Source organism: Prionailurus bengalensis, chromosome B1 (genome assembly GCF_016509475.1).
Source record: "Prionailurus bengalensis isolate Pbe53 chromosome B1, Fcat_Pben_1.1_paternal_pri, whole genome shotgun sequence".
Classification (NCBI taxonomy): Eukaryota; Metazoa; Chordata; class Mammalia; order Carnivora; family Felidae; genus Prionailurus; species Prionailurus bengalensis.
In genome coordinates, this window is record NC_057344.1 from 163,066,371 (window position 1) to 163,092,086 (window position 25,716).

Below are 25,716 nucleotides of genomic sequence, written 5' to 3' on the forward strand. Positions count from 1 at the left end.
GAAATTGAAGAAGGGATAGGAGGAAAACAAACCTATTTGAAGATTTCATTTAGATTTAAGTGTTGGGGTCACCTGGCTGGCTTAGTTGGAAGAGCGTGCAACTCGTGATGTCGAGGTCATGAGGTGCAGAGATTGCTTAAATAAACAAACAAACGAACTAAATAGATTTAGGTGTAAAGCTGCTGTCTCTCCAAAGCTTTACTAAGTATATTACATGAACTTTCAAAATTACCTCAAATTACATAAAAGTAAAAATCAGCCTTGTACATGCTTGCTTTTTGAAATTTTTTAAAAAACCTGTGTGTCTTCTGTTGTAGGACCTTGTTTTCTTGAAGTATTACATAGAAGGTTTTCGGTGGTTGTGATTTGAGTGAATTGTCTTTTCTCCAATTGTACTTGGAGACTTGGAGACCTGTAAACTTGTAATGGTAAACTTGTAAAGTAGGCTAAGTTTAATATATTTTATCTTGTTATATTTGCCATTCTTTGAAAAAATTTTAAATATTTTATCAGTTCTGAAGCCGTGAGTATTTTAACCATAATTGAGGAAAAGGTCTTTTAGGTAAGAGGGATAGATGTCGATATAGCACGTCTACATTTTCTTTAATTCCATCTGGTGGACTGACAGTAAGTATTGAGGGGTAAATGAGACAGTTGTTGGTAGCACTTTGTTAATGCTTACTTTCTTTTTTATGTCATCTCTCCCTCTTTCCTTCTACTTTCCCCTCCCCACTTTCCCTTACATTTTCCTCTCTCCTGCTTTTATTGCCAGGAGACCTGTTAAAATTAACAACCATTGTGTATCTCTAGCAGTAACATTCAAAGCTAGAAAAACAACTGTTAAAATAATATGCTGTTAGTTTTTAAGGTATAGATGGTAGCGTAAATATTTTTAAATGAATCATTTTTTTCTTTGTTTACGTAATGCTGGTTAGTTAACTTTCAGCCTCTTATAATTTTTTTGTTTATTTTGAGAGAAAGTGAGCAGGGGAATGGGGCTGAGAGAGAGAGAGAGAGAGAGAGAGAGACAGAATCCCAAGCAGGCTCTGCACTGTCAGCACAGAGCCCAACATGGGGCTCAGAGTCACAAAACTGTGAGATCATGACCTGAGCCAAAATCAAGAGTTGGATGCTCAGCTGAATTAGCCACACAAGTGCCCCTCTTGTTAATATTTTTTTAAAATAAAGCAGGACCGGGGGTGCCTAGGTGGCTCAGTTAAGTGTCCAACTGCGGCTCAGGTCATGATCCTGAGGTTCGCGAGTTCAGGCCCCACGTTGGGTTCTGTGCTGACAGTTCAGAGCCGGGAGCCTGCTTTAGATTCTGTGTCTCCCTCCCTCTCTCTCTCTCCCCTCCCCCACTCATGCTCAGTCTCTCTCTCAAGAATAAATAAACATTAAAAAAAATTTTTTTTTTTAAATAAAGCAAGACTGTCACTTCAAAACAACTGATAGCATTTGTTGTCAGTAATAAAATTCTAGCTTTCAGTATGAAAATTAGAACTTTGGAAAACTTGTATCTGTCACTGTGAACTTGACAGCTTCCCAATACTTAAAAGACCTTTCTGATGAGATCAGCGGTTCTATTAATGAGTGTGATGATTCTAACATCATACCATGAAGTGTGTCAACATTTGGAGTATTTGCATAACTTAACTTAGTAATATTTCCATTTCCAAGGGACAAATGCTTGAAGTTATAAAATCAAGTGTAAGTAAAGCCTTCAAAAGGCAAAATATATCAACGGAATTTTATGTAACAAAGTATTAAAAGTTTATCGATATGGTTTCAATTTCCTTTTTGCAGAAAAACAGTTAAGAAACTACCACATGTTGAGTTTTTTTTTTTTTTTGTATATAATCAAAGAATGATATATACAGATTTCCAAATGCGTATCTGGTGAAGCCTAAGTTTCCTTTTAAATATCAACCAAAAGAGCATATCACAACAGTTTGAATGCACAAAGAAATGTGAGAATCCACCTGTCTTCCATTGTCAGATATTAAGGAGATGTAAAAATGTAAAACAATACTTTTCTCTCTAAAATTTTTTTTGAAAAAGTTGTGTCTCATTAAAATGTTATATTTATTAGCATATACTAGGTTCTTTTATGAATAAGTTTTAAAAATGTTTTGAAGGCTCAGTTCTAATGCCTAATCCAAAATACTGGTAAATATAAACCACATAAACTTAAGCTTTTTGTGGTCCTCAAGGATTTAAGAGAGCGAAGAGGTCCTGACCAAACCTTTGAATTGCCCTGTAGCAGAGAACTAATTTCCAAATGAAGATGAAGAAGGGGCGCTTGATTATCATGGCTCATTCTCCTGGTAATCATGAGTACTGGATTTGAATATTAAATGACTTGTTTAGAGACTTTAAAAGAGAAAGCACAGTTGGGGTTCATTCCTGTTGGGCTGGGGAGACTTCAAGGGCTTCAAGCACAGGATTTTCTTTACCTTCCTTCCAGGTATTGTTGTTCTGTGGATGGGAAACACGAGCAAAGAGGAATGGAAAAATCATCAGCACCAAGTTAATGGCTGGTAGAAAAACTAAGCACTCCCTTATAGTGTTAATCATGTCACTGGGTAATCTTTTCTTGGGACATTCTTTGGGGGGTGAGATGAAGGAAGAGGCAGGTTTATGATCTGTTCCTAAGATAAAACCTAACAGAAAGTATGACTGAAGAGGAACTGAGTGAATATCCTTGGAGCTACCAGTTCTTACTGGAAGAATAACAAGCCTGACTTAAAAGGAGCCCTGACCTGCAGGAACAACAGGACAATTTATTAGCTGGTTGTGCTCCCTGGGCAAAGCATCAATACTCAGCCACTTAGCCAATAAGGAAATACTCAGCCTCTAGAAAGAAAGGAAATTGGGGTTTAAACTCATGCTGGACTGTTCCCTTCAATTTAGCATATTACCTGGCAGTAAAGTGTAGATATTCACTAAAATAATTGAATCTGTGTTAAATGTTTAATGATTGGGATGAAAGAGGGAGGCTTTTCTATTTAGGGGACTTGGAGTTATCTGGTGGTTGCTTCTCTAAAAAATTTTCAAAGACCAATCGGAAGGAGATGGTTAATTGCAATAATAAACATGGTTGAAATGGGAGCTACTGATTGAAAGCAAGAACCATCAGACCAAGGGAGATAATACTTCAAGAGATGGAAATTTATAATTTATGCTCACCGAACATTTGTTGAATGTCCTCTTCCCTGAGGGAAATAGATGAAAAGGAAGTACATTATGTAGACGCCTCACTGAGAGCTATCATTGAACACTTCACAGTGACTTCTTCCTCATGCCAGGACTTTTGAGGTTGGAAGTGAGTTATCTCTTGGGGCTTTTTCAAGTAAAACCACATTGTTCTGAGGGCCCTGCATAGACAGAAAATAGATTTAACTCAGAGTCTTTCAGTCTTAGAATGGCATTAATGCCAGGATTATGTACAACACCAATAGTTGCCAGTTTATGTTTAGTACGAAAAGAACTTTGGCTTGGACTTAGGTAGTTGGGTTGTAATCTATTTTGTAAACAGTACCCGTTATTTATAAAGACAGATTGATATCATTTCAATGCTTCTATAAAATAATGTATGAATTATTTATGATAATGATAAAATGGTCTCCGAGGCCACCATTCGCACGTAGGGAAATCTAGATGATGATGCAGACCACACAACCTGACCCACAGAAGTGTTTTGTTTGCCTTGCACGGTACTATAAAGATGGGAAATTTTACATAGAAATCTAGTTTTCCAACTCTTCTTAAAGAAAGACAAATCGTACAATTTTTCAGACTTGGGCCTGCATTCTAGTAGGACCATAATCAGCTGGATCTGTCCCATGACACCATACACACACACGTTCTGTATACCCTCCTCTTGGCCAGTCTCCACCACTCCTTACTGCTTTCGCATGGCTCACCTTATTTGATTTTCCTGTTTGGCTCTACTGATGGTTAAGTTAGAAGTCTCATCTGGCCAGCTGTTTCACACAGACTATCCTAGCGGATCCTTCTTACTAGTGCCAGCTACCTGAAGTGCAGTATTGTGTATTTATAAGGGTCGTTAAGACAGCGAATCTTAAGGGCTCTCATCACAGGAAGAAAATAATTGTAACTATGTAAGGTGATAGATGTTAACCAAACTTACTGTGGTAATCATTTCACAATATATACATGTATCAAGTCATGTTGCACATCTTAAACTAACACAGTGTTAATATGTCAATTATATCAATAAAAGTGGAAAACATTTTGGCTTCAGGATCCAACTTATCATTTTTAAGTATCTCACTTTTTATTTCCAGGTGCAATCTGCTATTACCAATGTGTCCATGAGTATTTTATTCTTTCCTAATGACTCATACAAAGAAATAGTCAAGTGCCCAGTCCAATCTCATGATTTTTGCAAACATTTAAAAGCTTAAAGATATTGAAATGTACTACCTCAGTTCTATTTCTTTGGGGGTATATGCGTATAGCAGGTGTCCTCATACTTGAAAGTTTAATTAGCCAGGGCAGCTGTCACATCGTCCAGGTGTTTTTAGCATTCTCTGGTTGTAATGGCAGTGGCGATGTGATCTCAGAAAATGCTAACTGATCAACTTGCATTCTTAGACATGTTTCTGCTTTATTGAGTGCTGACAAGTGCTCTTGACGTAAAAAATAACTAATAGCAGAGGTTGTGGCTTTCTATTACTTAGTTGGAAGAATCTCAGTAATTTTGGCAAAATTGGACAGTTGTGTTGTTTCTCATTACATTAATATTTGACTTACAAAGAGAGCCCCAAAGAAGTCATTTCTTTCTGTATTTTTAGCCTCTTATACAAAAGTTTTGATTCAGCTGCTAAAATTGCTTGTTGCATTTCATAAATTTTTGCTGATTACAATGTTTTTGTGTCTCAAACTTCCACTGTTACTCTCTATATCAAGTTGCATCTATTTACTTGACCTTTGATTAAGTTAAATGGTCTGGTTTTTTTCAACAATGACATGTAATAACATATTTCTCTTCTTTTTTTAAAAACTAGATTTGGACTGAGCAACAAATTTGAATCAGAATTCCCTTCTTCGTTAACTGGAAAAGTGAGTGTCTATCGTTTACTTAGGTACTATTTATATACCTCAAAAGTAGAGTCTTTTCGTAACAAATTAGAAAAAATAATTATGCCAATGAGACATGTTTCTTGACATTAATATTGCAGTGTTGTTATTTCTTAAAATTTTTCTTTAGGTAGCTCCTGAAGAATTTAAAGCCAGCATCAACAGAGTTAACAGTTGTCTTAAGAAGAACCTTCCTGTTAATGTACGTTGGCTCCTTTGTGGCTGCCTTTGTTGCTGCTGCACATTAGGTTGCAGTATGTGGCCAGTTATTTGCCTCAGTAAAAGAGTAAGTTGAATTAATATATTTTAATTTAAATTTAGAAGTAGATAAGCAAATCTTTCATTTACCTACTTTTTATTTTTGTATTGAATCACACCATGTTGAATACGACAACAAAAATAATCTGATCCAGTAGAATGATTAAGTACATTATGGTATGTCCATAATGTTATATTAAATTTAATTATATGTTATATCTATAATTTTTATGATCTAGGAAATTACCTAAGAGTGGAGTACAATACAGCATTCTCTCTCTACGTATACATTAATGGTGGTATAGCATAGTGATTGAGAATGCTGGATGCAGGTCTACCACTAATCTCTGTGACCCTAGGCACATTTCCTAACCTTTTTAAAATCTAGTTATCTTGGGGCGCCTGGGTGGCGCAGTCGGTTAAGCGTCCGACTTCAGCCAGGTCACGATCTCGCGGTCCGTGAGTTCGAGCCCCGCGTCAGGCTCTGGGCCGATGGCTCAGAGCCTGGAGCCTGTTTCGGATTCTGTGTCTCCCTCTCTCTCTGCCCCTCCCCCGTTCATGCTCTGTCTCTCTCTGTCCCAAAAATAAATAAACGTTGATAAAAGCTAGTTATCTTATATACAAAATGACAGTATTCACCCAACTACTTGAATAGGATTGTGGCAAGTATAAAGGGAAATAGTATATGGAAAGCTATTAACTAAGTAGCTCAAAGCGTCTAATAAACATTGACTAATGGTGTGATTACTAAAATGTAAGATAGTACCAACAGATGAAGTAACATGGTTACAATGTTTGTTTCTCGTTGGTCAGATTATGGGGAATTCTGTTTTCTTTTGAAGAAATTTTGTGGCTTTTTTTTTCTTTTGTATTTTACAAGTTTCCTGAGATGAGTACATAGTGATTCTGTAATCAGGAAAAAATGATCTAAAGAGTCATAATTTTGACTAAGATATGGATTGAGATATGGCAAATTGTTAAGGATGGAATGCATTACATTTTTGTTAAAGTTTTTAAAAAGTATGGTAACTGTATGTATAAAAATGAAATACTGTTAAGTTGAAATTGAATGAGTGGTTTTATGTGGCTGCATTTCATTTTGTCATCAAATAATGATAGGGAACATGGAAAAGCAAATTCAGTTTGTCCCTTGATTTCTGTTATAAAAATAAGCAGTATATTTCTAATGAGAAAGAATTTTAGCTAGTACATTTTATTGATAGGAAGGAGATAATGCCTTTGTGTTAGAATTTTGTAATATTTACTGTAATATCTGTAATACTCATTTTTTTCTCCAAGAATATTTCTTCTTTTCCTTCCTGTATTTCTGACCAGATCATCTTCAGACCACAGAATGGTTTTTGGTTTTGGTTTTGGTTTTGGTTTTGGTTTTGGTTTTGGTTTTGGTTTTGGTTTTGTTTTGTTTGTTTTTGATCTTTGGTTGTCCCTTGATCCATGATCAAATTTGCAGCCCTTGGAGTTTAGATCCTCTTACTTCTGCCTCCTGTTTGGGATGTTTTCATTATTTAAATGACTGCTGTATCTCATTTGGTTGGCAGTTTACTGCTGTTTAACTCAGGGAATCATAAGAATTTTCTTATTTTAGAAATCTAGGTATTTAAAATCTACTTTTTTTGGCTTTTGAGGTTTTGAGATCCTTTGTTTTTTACCTTTTAAATGAGAAAACAAGACATTGCAATGTGTGTACACTGTAGGATTTAGAAAACAAAACTAAACTTCCTACTCTTTTCCATGTGTTTTTAGCAACATAAATCATTTTGTCAAAAACATTTATTTATTTTTGAGAGACAGAGAGAGGCAGAGCATGAGCAGGGGAGGGGGAGAGAGGGAGGGAGATACAGAATCCGAAGCAGGCTCCAGGCTCTGATCTGTTTGTTAGCACAGAGCCTGACACGGGGCTTGAACTCTCGAACTGAGAGACCACAACCTGAGCTGAAGTCAGACACTCAACGACTGAGCCACCCAGGCGCCCCAACATAAATCATTTCTTAGATGCTTTCATTAAATTCTTATTTGAGACATAAGATAGATTGATTTTTTTAGGTTATTCTCATCTGTAGTTTCAGAAAGTACATTTTGTTCAACAATGTAGTATTCAGTCCAAGGTCTCTGTATGTATATAATTTAATTTTATATGGACTTTACTATCTAGTGAGTGCAAACAAATACGATTACTGCTTTTAAAAAAGCCGTGCATTTCCTTGTCTCTGATGTAAAGTATTACATACCCAGGGAGAGAGTGACACTTCATGCATGTATGAAGGTGCTTTGTACAATGGGAGCAGGATAATTTAGAGCAGGGATTTTTGACTTTTATTTGTTGTGGACTCTTTTTGTGTTCCGGGGAAGCCTATGAACCCTCTCTTAGAATGTTTTATTTGTATTTTAAAAGATTTAATGTATTTAAATGTATGAAATGAAATACTTAATGTATTTTAAATGTAGGAAATGAAATACACAAGTTATAAAGTTTCCTTATAACTTTCGTTATTGAAGTGCTAAAATCCCTCAAATATATTACTTATAAATATTTATTAATGCAAATTATTAATTATTAGTGCAAATAATTAATATTAATATTAATGCAAATAATTATTAATGCAAATACAAAATAAGATAGCAGAGGATCTATGGTAATACGATGTGATAGGAAAAACCTATGATATCTGTGAGTGATGGAAGTACAAGTCCTGTTTAGTCTACCACAGATAGTTGTATACATTCATGACCTAAGGAAACTATACCACATTTCAGTTAGAGGTTAGTGAAAATGAAGACAAATCTTTGTTTCATCCACTTTTCGTGGAGTCCTAGAATTCCATCTAGGTATTTCATGTTAAGAACCCTTGATTGAAATACTAGTATAAATAAAGGCTAAAACCCTGCCTGATTGTTAGCCACTGAACCTTTCCTTTGTCTTCATTTGTGAGGTGGTATTGGTTAGAATTGTCTTGGGGCGCCTGGGTGGCTCAGTCGGTTAAATGTCCAACTTCGGCTCAGGTCTTGATCTCACAGTCTGTGAGTTCGAGCCCTGCGTCGGGCTCTGTGCTGACAGCTCAGAGCCTGGAGCCTGCTTCAGATTCTGTGTCTCCCTCTCTCTCTCTGCCCCTGCCCTGCACACGCTCTGTGTCTCTCTCTGTCAAAAAATAAATAAACATTAAAAAAAAAAAATTAGAATTGTCTCCGACTCTTAAGTCGAATCAGGACCAAAGGCATACTTTCTATGCAGCTCAGTGTTTCCACCTTCATGACATTATTCAATAATTTGGATAATTAGATATCTGCATTGCTTTGTATTTTTTTATTTTATTTTTTTCTTTTTCTATTATTATTATTTTTTTAATTTACATCCAATTTAGTTAGCATATAGTGCAACAATGATTTCAGGAGTAGATTCCTTAAGATTTCTGCATTGCTTTTTAAATCCATCTCCAACTAAGTACCCCTTTGTATCAGTTGACCTTCCTCTGGAGACCTTGTTTTCAATCTGCATTATTATAATTATTCCTTCCAAATTGCCTTTCCTTTTAAAAACAAACCGCCATAACCTATCTTTGAAAATTATTTAATACACAGCAGAATTTACTCTTTTTGATGGAGATCAATGATTTTTGACAAATGCATAGAGTAGTATGCTACCACCACAACCAAGATACGTTACGGTTCTCCAGAAAACTTCCTTGCTCTCTTCCTTTGTAGTCATACCCTTTTCAGCTCTTCAACCCTGACAGCCACTGATCTGTGTGCTATCCCTACAGTTTTGCCTTTTCAAGCATGTTATATAAATGGAATTATGCAGTATATGTAGCCTTTTGAGTGTGGCTGTTTCCTTGAGCTAGTGCATTTGAGATTCATTTATTTGGTTGCATGTATCCATAGTTTATTTATTTATTTATTTTTGCTGAGTAGCATTCCATTGTATGGATGTGTCACAATTTGTTTATCTGCTCACCAGCTGAAGGGACATTGTGTGGTTTACACAATCCAGTGTGGATTGTGTAATCGGTTTCCACAATCCAGTTTTTGGTGATTTTGAATAAACTTACTGTAAATGTTCACATGCATATTTTTCTGTGAACATAAGTTTTTTTATTTTTAGGAGTTGGGTGGCTGGATCCTACAGTAAGTGCATGCTTGATTGTATAGGAAACTTCCAAATTGTTTTCCAAAGTGGCTGTACCATCTTACATACCAGCCAACGGTATATGAGAGTTCCAATGACTTAGTATTGTTAGTTTTAGAAATTTTAGTCGTTCTCATAGATGTAGTGCATCTCATTCTGTTTTTACTTCCTATTACCCTTGTGGCTAATGGTATTAAACATGTTTTAATGTGCTTATTTGCCATTTGTACCTCTTTGTTAAAGTGTTTATTCCAATATTTTCCCATTTTGTTGTTGTTTTTGTGTTTGAAAGAGAGAGCGAGTGAGCAAGAGTGGGGGAGAGGGGCAGAAGGTTAGAGAGAGAGAATCTTAAGCAGGCTGCACTGCGTGGCGTGGAGCCCAACGCAGGGCTCGATCTCATGACTGTGAGATCATGACCTGAGCCAAAATCAAGAGTTGGATGCTTAACCGAATGAGCCGCCCAGGCACCCCCAAATATTTTGCCCGTTTATAAATCGTTATTTTTTAGGATTCCTGGGTGGCTCAGTCAATTGAGCATCTGACTTCAGCTCAGGTCATGATCTCAGTTCGTGAGTTCATTAGTTCGAGTCCCTCATCAGGTGACCTCGTGCCCTGCTTCTGGTGAGCACGAGCCCCACTTAGGGTGAGCCCCACTTCTCTCTCTTGATGCCTTGCATGGGATTCTTTTTCTCTCTCTGTTCCTTGCTCACTTTCTCTCTCTCTCAAAAATATTTTCTATTGTTGAGTTTTGAGAATTTTTTATATGTTTGGAGTATAAGTCCCTTGTTAGGTATGTAGCCATATATATTTTTAAATGCTTTTTCTAAATATTAAAAAAAAGTTAAAAGAGGAGTGTCTCTGTGGCTCAGTCTGTTAAGTGTCCCAACTCATGGCTCAGGTCATGATCTCATGGTCCATGAGTTGAGCCCCTTGTGGGGCTTTATGATGACAGCTCAGCCTGGAGCCTGCTTCGGATTCTATGTCTCCCTCTCTCTCTGCCCCTCCCTCGCCCACACACACTGTCTCTCTTTCTCTCAAAAAATAAACATTGAAAAAATTCTTTTAAATGGTTTTTCTTTTTTTCTTTTCTTTTATTTTTGGGAGAGCGCAAGGGGGGGAGGAGGAGAGAACGGGGGACAGAGGATCCGAAGCAGGCTCTGCACTGACAGGCTCACAGCAGCGGGCCTGATGTGGGGCTCAAACTCACAAATTGAAAGATCATGACCGGAGCCAAAGTTAGAGGCTCAATCGACTGAGCTACCCAGGTGCCCCCCAAATATATTTTTCCAGTCTGTGGCTTGTATTTTCATTCTCTTAATGCCTTTGGCAGAGCAAAAGTTTTTGAGTTTGATGAAGTCTAATTTATCAATATTTAAAAAATGGGTTGTGTGTTTGGTGTTCTAAGAATTCCTTGCCTAAATCAAGGTCACAAACTTTTTCTCCTATAGATCTCTTCTGTATTTTACTTTTAACGTTTATTTATTTTTGAGACAGAGAGAGACAGAGCATGAATGGGGGAGGGGCAGAGAGAGAGGGAGACACAGAATCCGAAACAGGCTCCAGGCTCTGAGCTGTCAGCACAGAGCCCGACGCGGAGCTCGAACTCACGGACCGCGAGATTGTGACCTGAGCCGAAGTCGGACGCTTAACCGACTGAGCCACCCAAGCGCCCCTGTATTTTACTTTTAGATCTATGACCCATTTTGAGTCAATGTTTGTGTAAGTGTGAGGTACAGGTCTGAGTTCATTTTTTTTTTTGTATATAACTACAGGTTTTCCAGTACCATTTTTTGAAAAGACTATGTTTTCCTCATTAAATTGCCATTACACATTGACAAAAGTCAGTCGACCCTATTTACCTGAATCTATTTTTAGACTCTGTTCTTTAGATCTTCGTGTGTCTATCGTAATTTTAATACCACATGATTTTTACTATAGCTTTATAGTAAGTCTTGAAATTAGATAGGGTGGCTTCCAAACTTGTTCTTATTTTTCAGGATTATTTTGGCTATTCTGATGTCTTTACCTTTCCATGTAAATTTTAAACTCAGCTTGCCAATACTGTGTCTGAAATTTTTTTTGATTGGGATTAAATCTGTAGATCAGTTTTTGGGAAAATTGACAACAAGTCTTCCACAGCATGAACATGGCATAACTCTTCAATTATTTGGATCTTCTTTGATTTTTTTCATTAGTGTTTTGTAGTTTTTTGCATTGAATACAGATCATACACACATTTTGTTAGCTTTATATGTATTTCTTTGTGCATGGTGTTATTGTTAATGGTAGTTTTTTAAGTTTATTTTTGAGAGAGTGAGAGCTTGCATGGGGGAGGAGGGGGGGGGAGAGAATCCCAAGCAGGCTCTGCACTGTCAGCATGGAGCCTGTTGCAGGGCTTGAACTCATGAACTGTGAAATCATGACCTGAGCTGAAATCCAGACTGACTTGAGCCATCCAGCCACCCCAATGGTATCATTTTTTTTTTTAATTAAAAAAAAATTTTTTTTTAACGTTTATTTATTTTTGAGACAGAGAGAGACAGAGCATGAACGGGGGAGGGGCAGAGAGAGAGGGAGACACAGAATCGGAAGCAGGCTCCAGGCTCTGAGCCATCAGGCCAGAGCCCGACGCGGGGTTTGAACTCGCGGACCGCGAGATCGTGACCTGAGCTGAAGTAAGACGCTTAACCGACTGAGCCACCCAGGCGCCCCAATGGTATCATTTTTTAAATTTTGATTTCTAGTTGTTCATTGCTAGTACATAACAACTACAATTGATTTTTGTATATTAACACTGTGTTCTGTGACCTTGCCAAACTCACTTATTAAATTCCAGGAATGTTTTTCTAGATTCCAGGGGATTTTCTATGTAGAAAATAACCATGTTGTCTGAGGATAGTGACAGTTTTATTTCTTGGCTTCTAATCTGCATACTTCTTATTTATTTTTCTCTCTTTTTTTCCCACTGGGCAAGACTTCCAGTAAAATGTTGAATAGGAGTGATGAGAGTGGACTCTTTGCTTCAGTCTTGGTTTCTCTGTTGTTTTTCTGTTTTCGATTTCATTGATCTTTGCTCTTATTTTTATTATTTTGTCTCCTTGCTTTGGATTTCATTTATTATTTTTTTAGTTTCTTAAGATTGATGCAGAAGACATTGATGTGAGAACTTCCTTTTTTTCTGATATAAGCATATAAAGCTGAAATTTTTCTCTAAAGCACTGCTTTGCTTGCATTCCATATTTTACTTTCATTCAGTTCAAAATATGTTACGATTTTCCCTGAAACTTCCTCTTTGATTTATGTATTATTAAGAAATGTGTTATTTAACTTACAAATATGTAGGAATTTTCCAGACACCTTTCTGATACTGATTTCTAGTTTCATTCTGTTGTCAGGGAATATACTTTGTGTAATTTCATTTTCTTAATGTGTTAAGTTTTATTTTAGGGCCTCAAGTATTGTGTATTTTGTTAAAGATGTCTTTAAAATTGTTTTTATTTTAGCAGCCTTATTGAGATGTAATTCACATACAATAAACTGCATATATTTTAAGTGTATCATTTGATGAATTTTGTCATAAAATTAACACCTTTATACAGGTATACATTAAAATAGTGAACATATTCATCACCCCCAAAAGTTTTCTTGTGTCTCTTTGTAATCCTCTCCTCCACCCCTTCCAGGCAGCTGCTAATCTGCTTTTTGGTAGTATATATTAGTTTGCGTTTTCTAGAGTATTATATAAATGGAACCATACAGTATGTACTCATTTTTTTTTTTTAAGTTTATTTATTTATTTTAAGAGCGTGCACATGCATAGCACGTGAGCAGGGGAGGGGCAGAGAGAGAGAGGAAGACAGAGAATCCTAAGCAGGCTCCACACTGTCAGCAACAGGAGCCTGACATGGGCCTCGATCTCACAAACTGTGAGATCACGACCTGGGCCGAAATCCAGAGCTGAATGCTTAACCACCTGGGCCATCCTGGCGCCCCTCATTTTTGTTTCTTTTACTCATGATTATTTTGAGATTCATCCATGTTGTTGGGTCGATGGTAGGTAGTTTATTCCCTTTAATGCCGAATAATGTTTTATTGTGTGGATCTATCACATTTGTTTATTTGATTGCCATTTGTGTTTTCAGTTTTCGTCTATATAAATCTGCTATTACTATTTTTGTTCAAGTCTTTTTATAAACATATGCTTTCTTTTCTCTTGAGTAAAAATTTCTAAGAACAGAGTAGTGTGGTCATATAGTATATGTGTGTTTAACTTTTTAAGGAATGGAGAAACTGTGTGCCCAAGTGGTGCTGTTTTTTCACATTTTCACCAGCAGTGTGCAAGAGAGTCTCTTCTGCTCTATTCTTGTCCACATTTAATATGGTTAGTCTTTTTAATTTTAGTCATGCTAATAGGTATGTAATGTCATCATTATAGTTTTAATTTTGCATTTCCTTAATAATAAATGATGTTGAGCATCTTTTCATGTTTATTTAACATTTGTGTGTCTTTGGTGAAGTATTCCAACTTTTTGCCTGTTTTTTTTAAATTGAGTTTTCTTACTGTTGAGTTTTGAGAATTCTTTATGTATTATGGGTACAAGTATATGCTTTAAAAACATTTCTTCCAGGGGCGCCTGGGTGGCTCAGTCGGTTAAGCGTCCGACTTCAGCTCAGGTCATGATCTCGCGGTCCGTGAGTTCGAGCCCCACGTCGGGCTCTGTGCTGACAGCTCAGAGCCTGGAGCCTGTTTCAGATTCTGTGTGTGTCTCTCTCTCTGCTCCTCCCCTGTTCATGCTCTGTCTCTCTCTGTCTCAAAAATAAATAAACGTTAAAAAAAAAATTAAAAAAAAAAAAACATTTCTTCCAATTAGTGGTTTGACTTTTCATCTCCTAACAGTCTTTTCAAAAGTGGAAATTTCTAATTTTAATAAAATCTAACTTATTCTTTTGTTCTTTTATGGATTGTGCTGTTAGTGTTATATCTTATAACTCTTCCTAAGCCTGGGTGCAAAGATTTTTTTCCTGTTTCTTCTAGAATTTTTATAGGTTCAAGTTTTACTTTTAGGTCTATGATTGATTTAGAGTTAAAATTTTTATATGGTGCAGTGTATGGATTGAAGTTAAAATATTTTTTCTTTGCATATAGGTATCCAGATGTTTGACTAATATTTGTTATAAAGGCCATTCTTTCTTCACTGAATTGCATTTATTCATTTGTTGGAAACTAGTTGTCAGTATATATGTGCATCTGTTTCTTAGCTCTGTTCTGTTCTCTTGATCTGTTTGTTTATTTTGATGCCAATACCACATTGTCCTGAGTATTGTAGCTTTATAATTATGTCGTATAATTGGGTAGTGTTTTCCAACTTTGTCAAGTTGTTTTTCTTTTTCAAAGTTGTTTTGCTTTTTACGTTGTTTGTATTCCATATGGATTTTACAATCAGCTTGTCAGTTTCTACCAAGGGGATTCTTTTGGGATTTTAGTTTGGATTGCGTTGCATCTCTGCATCAATTTGGAGAAATTGGTGTCTTAAAAATATTTAATCTTCTGACCCATGGAACAATAATATATCACTCCATTTACTTTTAACACTTTTTCTGAGCAATGTTTTAAGTTTTGAGTGGACATGTCTTGTATATCTTTCCTTAGGTTTATTCTCAAGTATGTATTATTTTTATGCTATTTTGAATAATATATATATCTTTTTATTTTTAATTAAGATTTTTTTATAGTGTATATAGTATACTACTGTACATTACTATGGTGTATAGTGTAACATACAGTGTTATGTTTCAGGTATACAATATAGTGATTCAGCAATTCTGTACATACTCAGTACTCATGTTGTTAAGTGTACTCTTTAATCCTCATCACCTATTTCACACACACACACATACACACACACACACACACACACACCTCCCTCTGGTAACCATCAGGGTTTTTTTTTTTTTTTTTAATGTTTATTTATTTTTGAGAGAGAGAGAAGGAGCAGGATAGGGGCAGAGAGAGAGAGGGAGACACAGAATCAGAAGCAGGCTCCAGGCTCTGGGCTGTCAGCACAGAGCCCAACTCGGGGCTCGAACTCATGAACTGTAAGATCATGACCTGAGCCGAAGTTGGACACTTAACTGACTGAGCCACCCAGGTGCCCCATCCCATCAGTTTGTTTTTTTATAGTTAAGAGTGTTTTTTGGTTTGTCTTTCTCTTTTTTTCCCCTTTACTCCTTTGTTTTGTTTCATAAATTCCACGTATGAATGAAATTATATATTTGTCTTTACCTGACTTATTTCTCTTAGCATTATATTCTCAAACTCCATCCATGTGGTTGCCAATGGCAAAGTCAGTCTTTTTTTATGGCTGAGTAATATTCCATTGTATGTATATACCACATCTTTTTTTATTATTATTTTTTTTAATGTTTATTTTTGAGAGAGAGGGAGAGAGACAGAATGTGAGCAGGGTAGGGGCAGAGAGAGAGGGAGACAGAATCGAAAGTAGGCTCCAGGCTCTGAGCTGTCAGCACAGAGCCCGATGCAGGACTCCAACCCATGAGCCATGAGATCATGAACTGAGCCGAAATTGGACAGTCAACTGACTGAGCCATCCAGGTGCCCCATACCACATCTTTATCTATTTATCTATCGATGACATTTGGGCTGCTTCCATAATTTGGCTATTGTAAATAATGTTGCAATAAACATAGGGGTGTGTGTATCCCTTCAAATTAGTGTTTTGGGCTTTTTGTGGGTAAATACTCTGTAGTGTGATTACTGGATCATAGAGTAGTTCTATTTTTCACTTTTTGAGGAATCCCCATACTCTTTTCCACCATGGCTGCACAGGTTTGCATTCCCACCAACAGTGCGCAAAGGTTCCTTTTTCTCCACATCCTTGCCAACACTTGTTGTTTCTTGAGTTTTTGATTTTAGCCATTCTGACAGGTGTGAGGTGATACTGCAGTTCTGATTTGCATTTCCCTGATGATGAGTGATTTTGAGCATCCTTTCATGTTCTGTTGACCATCTGGATGTCTTCTTTGGAGAAATGTCTGTTCAAGTCTTTTTCTTGAAGCCCATTTTTAAATTGGATTATTTACTTACAGGGTATTGGGTTGTGTGCATTTTGTATATATTTTGGTTACTAACCCTTTATTGGATATGTCTTTTGCAAATATCTTCTCCCTTTCAGTGTGTTGCCTATTAGTTTTGTTGATTCCTTCACTGTGCAGAAGCTTTCTATGTTGATGTAGTCTCAATAATTTATTTTTGCTTTTATTTCCCTTGCCATAGAAGACTGATGTAGAAAAATGTTACAGCCAGTGTCAGAAAAATTACTGCCTGTTCTCTCTTTTAGAATTTTTATGGCTTCAGGTTTCACATTTAGGTGTTTAATTCATTATGAGGTTTTTTTTTTAAATTTTTTTTAATGTTTATTTTCAAGAGAGAGAGAGAGACAGAGTGGGAGTGGGGGATGGTCAGAGAGAGAGGGAGACACAGAATCTAAAGTGGGCTCCAGGCTCTGAGCTGTCAGCACAAAGCCCAATGCAGGACTTGAACTCATGGACTGTGAGATCAGACGTGAGCTGAAGTTGGATGCTTAACCAACTGAGCTACCCAGGTGCTCCTTAGTATGAGTTTATTTTTATGTATGATGAAAGGAAGTGGTTCAGTTTCATTCTTTTGCATGTATTTCTCTTTTGGTTTCTTCTATGACTAGTGTATTATTTAGTATTTTACTTAGCTTTCAGATATTTGGGGGACTTCATAGAGATCTTTCTGTTACTGATTTTTAATTTAATTTGTAAATTAAAAATTAAGAGTGTGGTTAGATAACACTTTGTTTTGAGTCCTTTTATATTTATTAAGAATTGTTTTATTTCAGCTATGAGCTGTCTTGGTAAATGAAATAACTTTTGTGCACTTCAAAAGAATGTGCATTCATCTGTTATTGGGTAGAGTGTTTTATAAATGTCAATTAAGTCAAGTTGGTTGGTAGTGTTCAGATCTTCTGTATTCTCACTGATTATTCTATCAATTATCAAGAGACTAGTATTAAAATCTCTAATATAATTATGTAGCCGTGGGTTTTTCTGTTCTTCTAGTTTTTGTTTTATATTGTGACACTTTATAATTGGGTGCATAAACTTACAGGTTTTGTGTTTTCGTTGTAGATTGACCTCTTTATCATTATGAAATTGATCTTTAGCTCCGATAATTTTTTTTTTTTTGAACACTACTTTCTCTAGTTAGTCATTTCTACTTTCTTTGGATTAATATCCAGATCTTTCATTTTTTTGCTTTTAACTTATTTGTACCTTTATATAAAGTTCATTTCTTCCAGGCAGTGTTGTGTCTTGCTTTTTTTATTCAGTCTGGCAATCTGCCTTTTAGGGATTTTGGACCATTTGCACTTATTGTGACCAGTGACATGGCAAAATTTAAAATTTAATTTTACTTTTTTCTTTTTTCCTACATCAGTGTTTAGTTTCCACTTTCATTTTCCGGCCTTTTATTTCTCTAATGTATTGAGAATTAATATAATATATTAATCTCTGATTAATATAATTTATTGAGGTGAAATTCACATACCAGAAATTAGCCATTATAAAGTGAACAATTCAGTAGCATTTAGTACATTCACAGTGTTGTACAACTATCACCTCTCTCTAGTTCCAAAACCTTCCCATCACTCCAAATCCCTAACCCAATAAGCAGTTTCTCTTCATTACCTTCTTCCCCCAGCCCTGCTAACCATCATTCTGGGTTTTGTCTCTATGGACTTATCTATTCTGGCTGTTTCGTATAAATGGAATCGTATAATGTATGACCTTTGTTGTCTGGCTTCTTTCAGTTAGCATAATGTTTTTGAGGTTCATCTATGTTATGGCCTGTGTCAATACTTCATTCTTTTTTTATGGCTGAATAATATTTCATTTTGTGTATATACCATACTTTGTTTATCCGTTCATCCGTTGGTGGACATTTAGCCTATTTTTACCCAAAAGGTGCTAGTAGTGCTGCTATGAACATGGGTGTACATGGATGTGATACTTATTTTCAGTTCTTTGGGTGTATACTTAAGAGTGTGGGATCATAAGGTAATTTTACGTTTAATTTCTTGAGGAACCAGAGCAGTGTTATGTTTAGGGCTAGTTATTTCCCACCAGTGAGGCAAGACTATCCTGGATACTTTTCTTAACCGCCTGTGAATTGTTACAGTTTCTAGTATGGCTGATGGAAAGAGGCAGTTTGCTAGATTTTTGTGAATTCGGGACATTGTTACCTCTAATTCTTTCTAGTAGTTCTCTTTGCTCCACCTCTGGTAGTTTCTTTACCTGCAAGCATTGCTCAGGACTCACCTTAGCAATTCAGTAGGAACTGTCTGCATTATCTTTGGGGTTTGTTCAGTGTGTAGCACTCTCTTTGGTGTTCTGTTCTGTGGCTTCTAGCTGCCCTGGTCTCCCCAGACCCTCAGTTTTGTCGTCTTAACTTAGGGAGGCCCCAGGCTTTGTCTGGTCTCTCTCCATGTGCTGTGACCCAGAAGCTGCCTTATATCAATAAGCTTGGGAAAGCATGGGACCTGTGTCGTTTTTTCCTGGTCTCTCAGGAATCAGTATTTTTCATTGTCTGTTGTCCATTGTCTTCGAAACAATTTCATATGTTTTGCCCCCACTTTTCTTTGTTGTGTCAGGCCAGAGTGTAAGTATGGTGCCTCTTGTAGTATCTTGGCTGAAAATGGAAGTCCGTTCTCTTTTTATAGAACCGTTCTTGACATATAAGTACTATGCTGGATGCTGGGGATAGAAACATGTATGTTAATGCTTAGAGAGTATGTAGTCTCTTTGGACAGTTGGCTGAGTGAGTGCAGAAATAGTGTAAGTTTGTAATTGTAATGTTTTTCATGAAGTAGCTCTAATAACAGAAGACAATAAATATATGTCCTTAGGGCCTAGGAACATGAAGTGGCCACCTGCAGTCACAAAATGCATTTGAATCTTGTCTTATATCTCAAATACTCATTTGAATCTTTCATTCTATTGCATAACATATATTTGTTTTAATAGAAAATGTTTAAAATTACTTCTGTTCAAAAATTTTTTTTTAATGTTTATTCATTTTTGAGAGACAGATACTGAGTGCGAATGGGGGAGGGGCAGAGAGAAAGGGAGACACAGAATCGAAAGGAGGCTCCAGGCTCCCAGCTGTCAGCACAGAGCCTGACTTGGGGCTCGAACCCACGAACCGTGAGATCATGACCTGAGCTGAAGTCAGGCGCTTAACTGACTGAGCCACCCAGGCACCCCTAAAATTACTTCCTAAGTTGATAGTATGGAAAAAGCATATTTGTCTTATGAAAATGCTGGTTTCAACTGCCATTTCTTTATGCTGCTAGTGTGCCATTCTCTGGAAAGTACTTATTCAGCTAATATTTCTGAAACCTCATTAGGGCTTGGTGTACTGTTTTAGATGCTGTTTAGGTACTATTTAGAGGTTATGCATTTCCTCTTGTGAACTTAAAAGACAAAAAGCAATGAGGTGATTACAGATAGTTGATAAGAACTTGGAAGACAATAAAACAGGAAACTTCAGCCTCTTAGTAGGTTCTCTGGTAAGCACCTGAGGAGCTTCCAAGTGAATAAAATGCTTTAGCTTCATTAAATAGATTTTATGGCATTTTCTTTGCAAAAGCTTATTTTTGCTTACACATTTGTTTATACTTTGCTCCCTGATTGTGCCTTAATTGTAGTATTATAATTTAGAAAATTTATGTCCAAGTAAGTGAACTCTGACTTGCATGTGTTTTCATTTGGGTTTGGCTGATTTTTTGAGGAAACAGGTTTCATAATTTTACTGTGTGTTGTGTTACAGTATTTTTGTTTTGATTTGTGTTTCATATTGGAGAGACTATTAGTTTCAGTCTTCTGAGACTTTGTGCATATTTATATCCTATTCCAACTTTAATAACTTTATAGACTCTGTATATGCTCTTAGCCATTATCCTTTTTGACTGAAAACCCTAAGTTGTTGACTGTTCATACACCAACTTCTACTTGTTAGTTTAAATTTACCTCCTCTTTTTCGTGCCTTATCTCTCTTACGTATGACCAGAATTATGTGGTTTCTAAAAATGCTATATGGATTTGTTGTAAATAGTGTATATTTCCATTCCCTTTATACTCTTTTATTTACTTATTTTTATTTATTTATTAATTTTATTTTTACTTAGTCCTCTATCAGGGAATCATTTGCTTAGGAATAGGGAAGTAGGCTGCACCATGTGGTACCTGGGATCTGTAGTTTGGTGCTAGAAAGAACTGGTTTGGAAAGTGGCACTTACTCTGAGTGACTTCTCAGTTTACACTCTCTAAACTTCAGTCTTTACCTAAATAGAATGGTGTTAATCTCTTACTTGCAGTGTTTTAAGACTTAGATCAAGTGCATGTAGAATACTTAGTATAGTATTTTGTCTATAGTAGGTGCTTAGTTAATGGCAGTTGCTATTATTATCATTTTATTATTATTCTTCCTGGTATTTGTCCTGCTAAGTGCTATGTCCCAGTGCCTCTCACAGTGCCTCACGTCTACCTTGTGTTCAATAAATATGTGTCGAATGAATGTACCCTTTGGCTTTTGAAATCCTTGAGTAGTAAGATCATAAGATTTCAGAAGATACGGTTCTTACTATTTAAAACAAGATTCCTACGTAAATAAAAGCATTTTGTCTTTTAGAGTAAGTAACAGGCATTTTTTCCTGCAGTGTAATAGTGTAATAGTAAATCACCGTTTGAAACTGGGTGACCTTGGGGCGCCTGGGTGGCGCAGGCGGTTAAGCGTCCGACTTCAGCCAGGTCACGATCTCACAGTCCGTGAGTTCGAGCCCCGCGTCAGGCTCTGGGCTGATGGCTCGGAGCCTGGAGCCTGTTTCCGATTCTGTGTCTCCCTCTCTCTCTGCCCCTCCCCCGTTCATGCTCTGTCTCTCTCTGTCCCAAAAATAAATAAAAAAACGTTGGAAAAAAAAAATTAGAAACTGGGTGACCTTGGAGGAATCACTTAACACCTCTGTGAGCTTGAAGTTTTTCTATCCCCTACTCCTCTTTTTCTTTTAATCTGAAAAAAAAAAGGAAGCCTAACTGACCTCTCAGGTTCTTTCCAGCTCTGAAAATCTGTAATCCTTTAAAAATTGATCTGTGTCAGTCTACAGAAATGTTTGTATTTCTGAAACTTAAGTAAAGAAGTTTTCAATGTTGATTTTAATTTCAAATGTAAAGAATGAACATTTCAGTAAAATTTTTCATACAGGTTTTTTTTTTTTTTTTAATTTTGGCTTCTCTGAGTTTGTTTGTTTTTTAAGATTTTATTTTCAAGTCATCTCTATACCCAACGAGGAGCTTGAACTCACAACCCTGAGTCACAGGCTCCAACGGACTGAGCCAGCCAGGTTCCTCAAGTTTGTTTGTTTGTTTGTTTTAAAAGGTAATTGCTATTTAGGTTTTGAAACTGATGAAAAGGGCCTGTATACAGTCTAACTGAATTTCTCTTTAAATTGTGGTATGCTTAGATTTACTTCTGGATATCTTTTTCTCTCAGCCCCAGTTTAGTTAACTAATAATTATGAATTACTTTCCTTGGGATGTAGCTGGAGTTGAAAATCCAAACGGGGGAGGTCAGGAGTAGAGTTTTTGAGTGAAAATATAGTCTTGTAAGACTTGAAGAAATTCAAGGGAAAGTCAACCTGGGGGAATCATAATTAGGAAGCTACAAATATTTGTATACGGGAGAAATTTGAAATATACTTACTCAGTTATACTATAGTATTAAAAGTTACCAGAGTTTTCAGAACTCTAAGTTACTCTGTGTTTAGATGGTGAGAATTTGTAGTCAGTAACTGAATCATAAAATGAGAATGGCATTGAACATTTGGGTGAAGAATTAGATAAACAAAAATGCCTCTACCATATTGCAGATAATGAAATGAAGCAAAACAAACTTAAAAGCATCTTTCTCTCTCTCTCTTTTAAAAGTGTATCTATTTATGTTTTAGTAATCTCTACATTCAGTAGGGCTTGCACTTATGACCCTGATGGGTCAAGAGTCACCTGCTTTTCTAACTGAGCCAGGCAGGCACCCCCAAATTTAAAAACATCTTAATGAAATTTTAGTGAAGGGGAATCCTGAAAAGTTTCTAATAAACAAGGGATGATGAAAGAAATGTGTTCTTATAATAGTCATTATTATTAATTGAAGATGTAGAAAATCAGTGCTAACTTTTTTTCTTTTTTAGAATGCTATCCAGTTTGCTTTGTTTCTATAAGTATAATGGATATTTATAAGGGCTTTCATGTGGTCAGTAATGCTTTTTGTCTTCAGTGTCTTTTTTTTCTTGACTTTATATGCCCTTCTTACAGAGGTTTTTCAGGAATCTGGTCTTTGTTGCGAAGGAAGGTTTAATGCTCTTTTAATGTACAGTGATACACTTAGTATTATAAAATACGATTTATAGAAATTTCTATCCTGTAAACCAGGAGAAACAAACTTGAATTATACATTTGGGTATAACTCACATTATGTATTAATGTAGAAATGTATTAATGTTATATTTAAGAAAACCTTTCATATTGGCTATCTGACCTTTATACCTTCTTTAATGTAATTTAACATATTAACATTTGGTTTATAACATAAGTCACTCCAAATTGCTAAATTCTTGATATTTGCATAACTGAAAATATTTTGCTATAAGATATAAACTCTGTAGTGATATGTAATGGAATAATAGACTCCAAGGAACAAATGAAGAGAAAGATCATTATAGATAGCCCCTGCTTTTTGAAAGTTCACATTGTGAATACTTCAGTTTTACAAAAGTTCTGTATTCGTACCTGTTTTTGGTAACTCACTGAATGAAATCTGAAGAGGATTTTGGCTTTTAGGAAAAAAGACAAAAAGTGAAAATAGTGTTTAGCGTTTGTTTTGCAGCCAGCCGTCATAGAGTTTGCAGCCAGCCGTCATAGAGACAGCGGGCACCCGGGGCAGCAGGAAGGATCCCACCAAGCTGCCTCCCCCGGGGAACTACATCTCAGCATCCAGCAACTAGCATCTCAGCATCCAGCCACCATAGCTTTGAACTGTGTCTGTGAGCATCAGTACCTTATCTCCTTTTATTTTGTACATTTGTTAGCAAGATGTGTCCTAATGTATCAGAAGAACTTAAGAGGTTATTTTTTGGGTCTGAGAAATCTCAAAAAAATTTCCATATAAATTAATGGTAATTGCTTCTTTATACTGTTTTTGGTTTATGGACAAGTTTTTGTTAACACTCTTTTGGGTAGTGGGGAAACCTGTCTTGTACACCTGCTATTAGCAAAGCATTTTATATGCATTCTTTTTGGATTTTCTGTCTCCCTTTTTACTAAAATATGATTGGTGTACATAAAAGCTGTGCATATTAATGTATACACCTTGATGAATTGCGGCTAAGTATACACCTGTGAAACTGTCACCATAATACCATGAACATGACCAATCACCTCTGATAATTTCCTCCTTCCCTCCCTCTTTTGTGTGTATTTGTGTGTATAATAGAGTATTTAACTTGTAAGATCTATTCCATACATTGTCTTTTTTATCCAGCTTTGAGATACAATTGACATGTGTAAATTTAAGGTGTACAACATGATGATTTGATATATACATACATTGTTGAAACCCATCTAAAATTTTTATACCAGTCCTATGTGGTAAATATTACAATATCTAATAGTTATTGAGTGCATACTGTGTGCCAGGGATTGGCTTAATCATTTTACTTGTAGTGTGTCATGTAATTTTCTCCAGATTTCATGAGTAGATGTTCATGTTATTCCTACTTTAATGATGAGAAAACTGAGTAATCTGTTTGGAGAAGTTAAGTAATCTATTTGAAGCCCCACAGTCTTAAGGCTAAGCCACGGCTAGAATCCCAGCCTTACTGCTCCAGATCCCATGCTTTTTTTTTTTTTTTTTTTTCCATTCTCTGATAAGGATACAAAATTAAGCTTTTAAAAATTACTGATTACAATTTGATTTTATACCTAGAAGTAGGGGGATTTTAAAGGTTTGAAAGAAATTTAAAGTAAGATAATTACTGGGGAGCCTGGGTGGGGCTCAGTCAGCTAAGTGTTCAGTTTTGTCTCAGGTCATGATCTCATGGTTTATGAGTTCGAGTCCAGCATTGGGCTCTGTGCTGACAGCTCAGAGCCTGGAGCTGGCTTTGGATTCTGTATCTCCTTCTCTCTTTCTGCCCCTCCCCTACCTATGCGCGCTCTCTCTCTCTCTCTCTCTCTCTCTCTCTCTCTTTCTGAAAAATAAGTAAACATTTAAAAATTTTTTAAATTATTAAAAAGTTAATGTCCACATAAAATTTTCAAAAGGAGCCTTTAAGTATAGGGAGGGAATTTGCTTAAACATCCTTCTGAGGAATTTGATCGTGTTCTACTTTGTCTTTTTGCTGAATCCAGATTTTTCGTGTGTCACAATAAGATAGGCCATTTAATTTTCTGCACATAGTACAATATAAGACTTATATTAATTCCGAATAGAGGTGTATCATGTAATTTTCTCTTGTTCAAATAATTCATTTAAAATTTTATATGGTTTCTAATGAATTACAGCTAAAAACATTTTTGTGTCACTTATTTTAGCAATTTGAATTTGCACAGATGTTAAAAGAAAGTATAGTTCTTGAAAAATACTTAAAATACTTTAAAAAATAAGATTTTGCATATATTCAAGCATTGTTCTAGTTAAAGCTTAATGCATTATAAATTTAGGAGTTTAAAATTAAAACTTGTTTTAAATAAGAAATTGAATTTAAATAAGAATTGATATTGTGATGTTATAAATTAATCTTATTCAAATAAATTTGAAGTTTCAATAGCTGAACTTTTATAAATAGTTATTCGTGAGATATTTTATTTATACATCTTATTAACATATCTTAGCATCTTTATGTTTTAAAGACTGGTAAGAATGCCATTTCTTTGGGAAAATTTCAGAGAAATTTTGTTACAGCTTCTACATTTAGCATTTTTTTCTTTGGCTTTAAAGTACTTTAAAATTCATGAGATTTCCATTGATTGTATTAGCAACTTTTAGAAAACCACTTTTTGAAAAACCACTTTTTAAACAATTGATTGTGATCAATGAATCGTTGGTAATTGAGTATGCT

The 25,716-nt window shown here is 35.9% G+C and overlaps 1 protein-coding gene across 2 annotated transcripts in view; it reads left to right on the top strand.

Annotated features, from left to right (window-relative positions):
• CHIC2 (cysteine rich hydrophobic domain 2) overlaps nt 1-25,716 on the top strand; it is a 54,141-nt gene that overhangs the window by 18,493 nt on the left and 9,932 nt on the right. For both annotated transcript variants that reach the window (XM_043572667.1, XM_043572668.1), the window contains exons 2-3: nt 5,031-5,085; nt 5,234-5,389. In XM_043572667.1, coding sequence (XP_043428602.1) covers nt 5,031-5,085; nt 5,234-5,389 — 211 coding nt within the window. The remainder of the gene's footprint in view (nt 1-5,030; nt 5,086-5,233; nt 5,390-25,716) is intronic.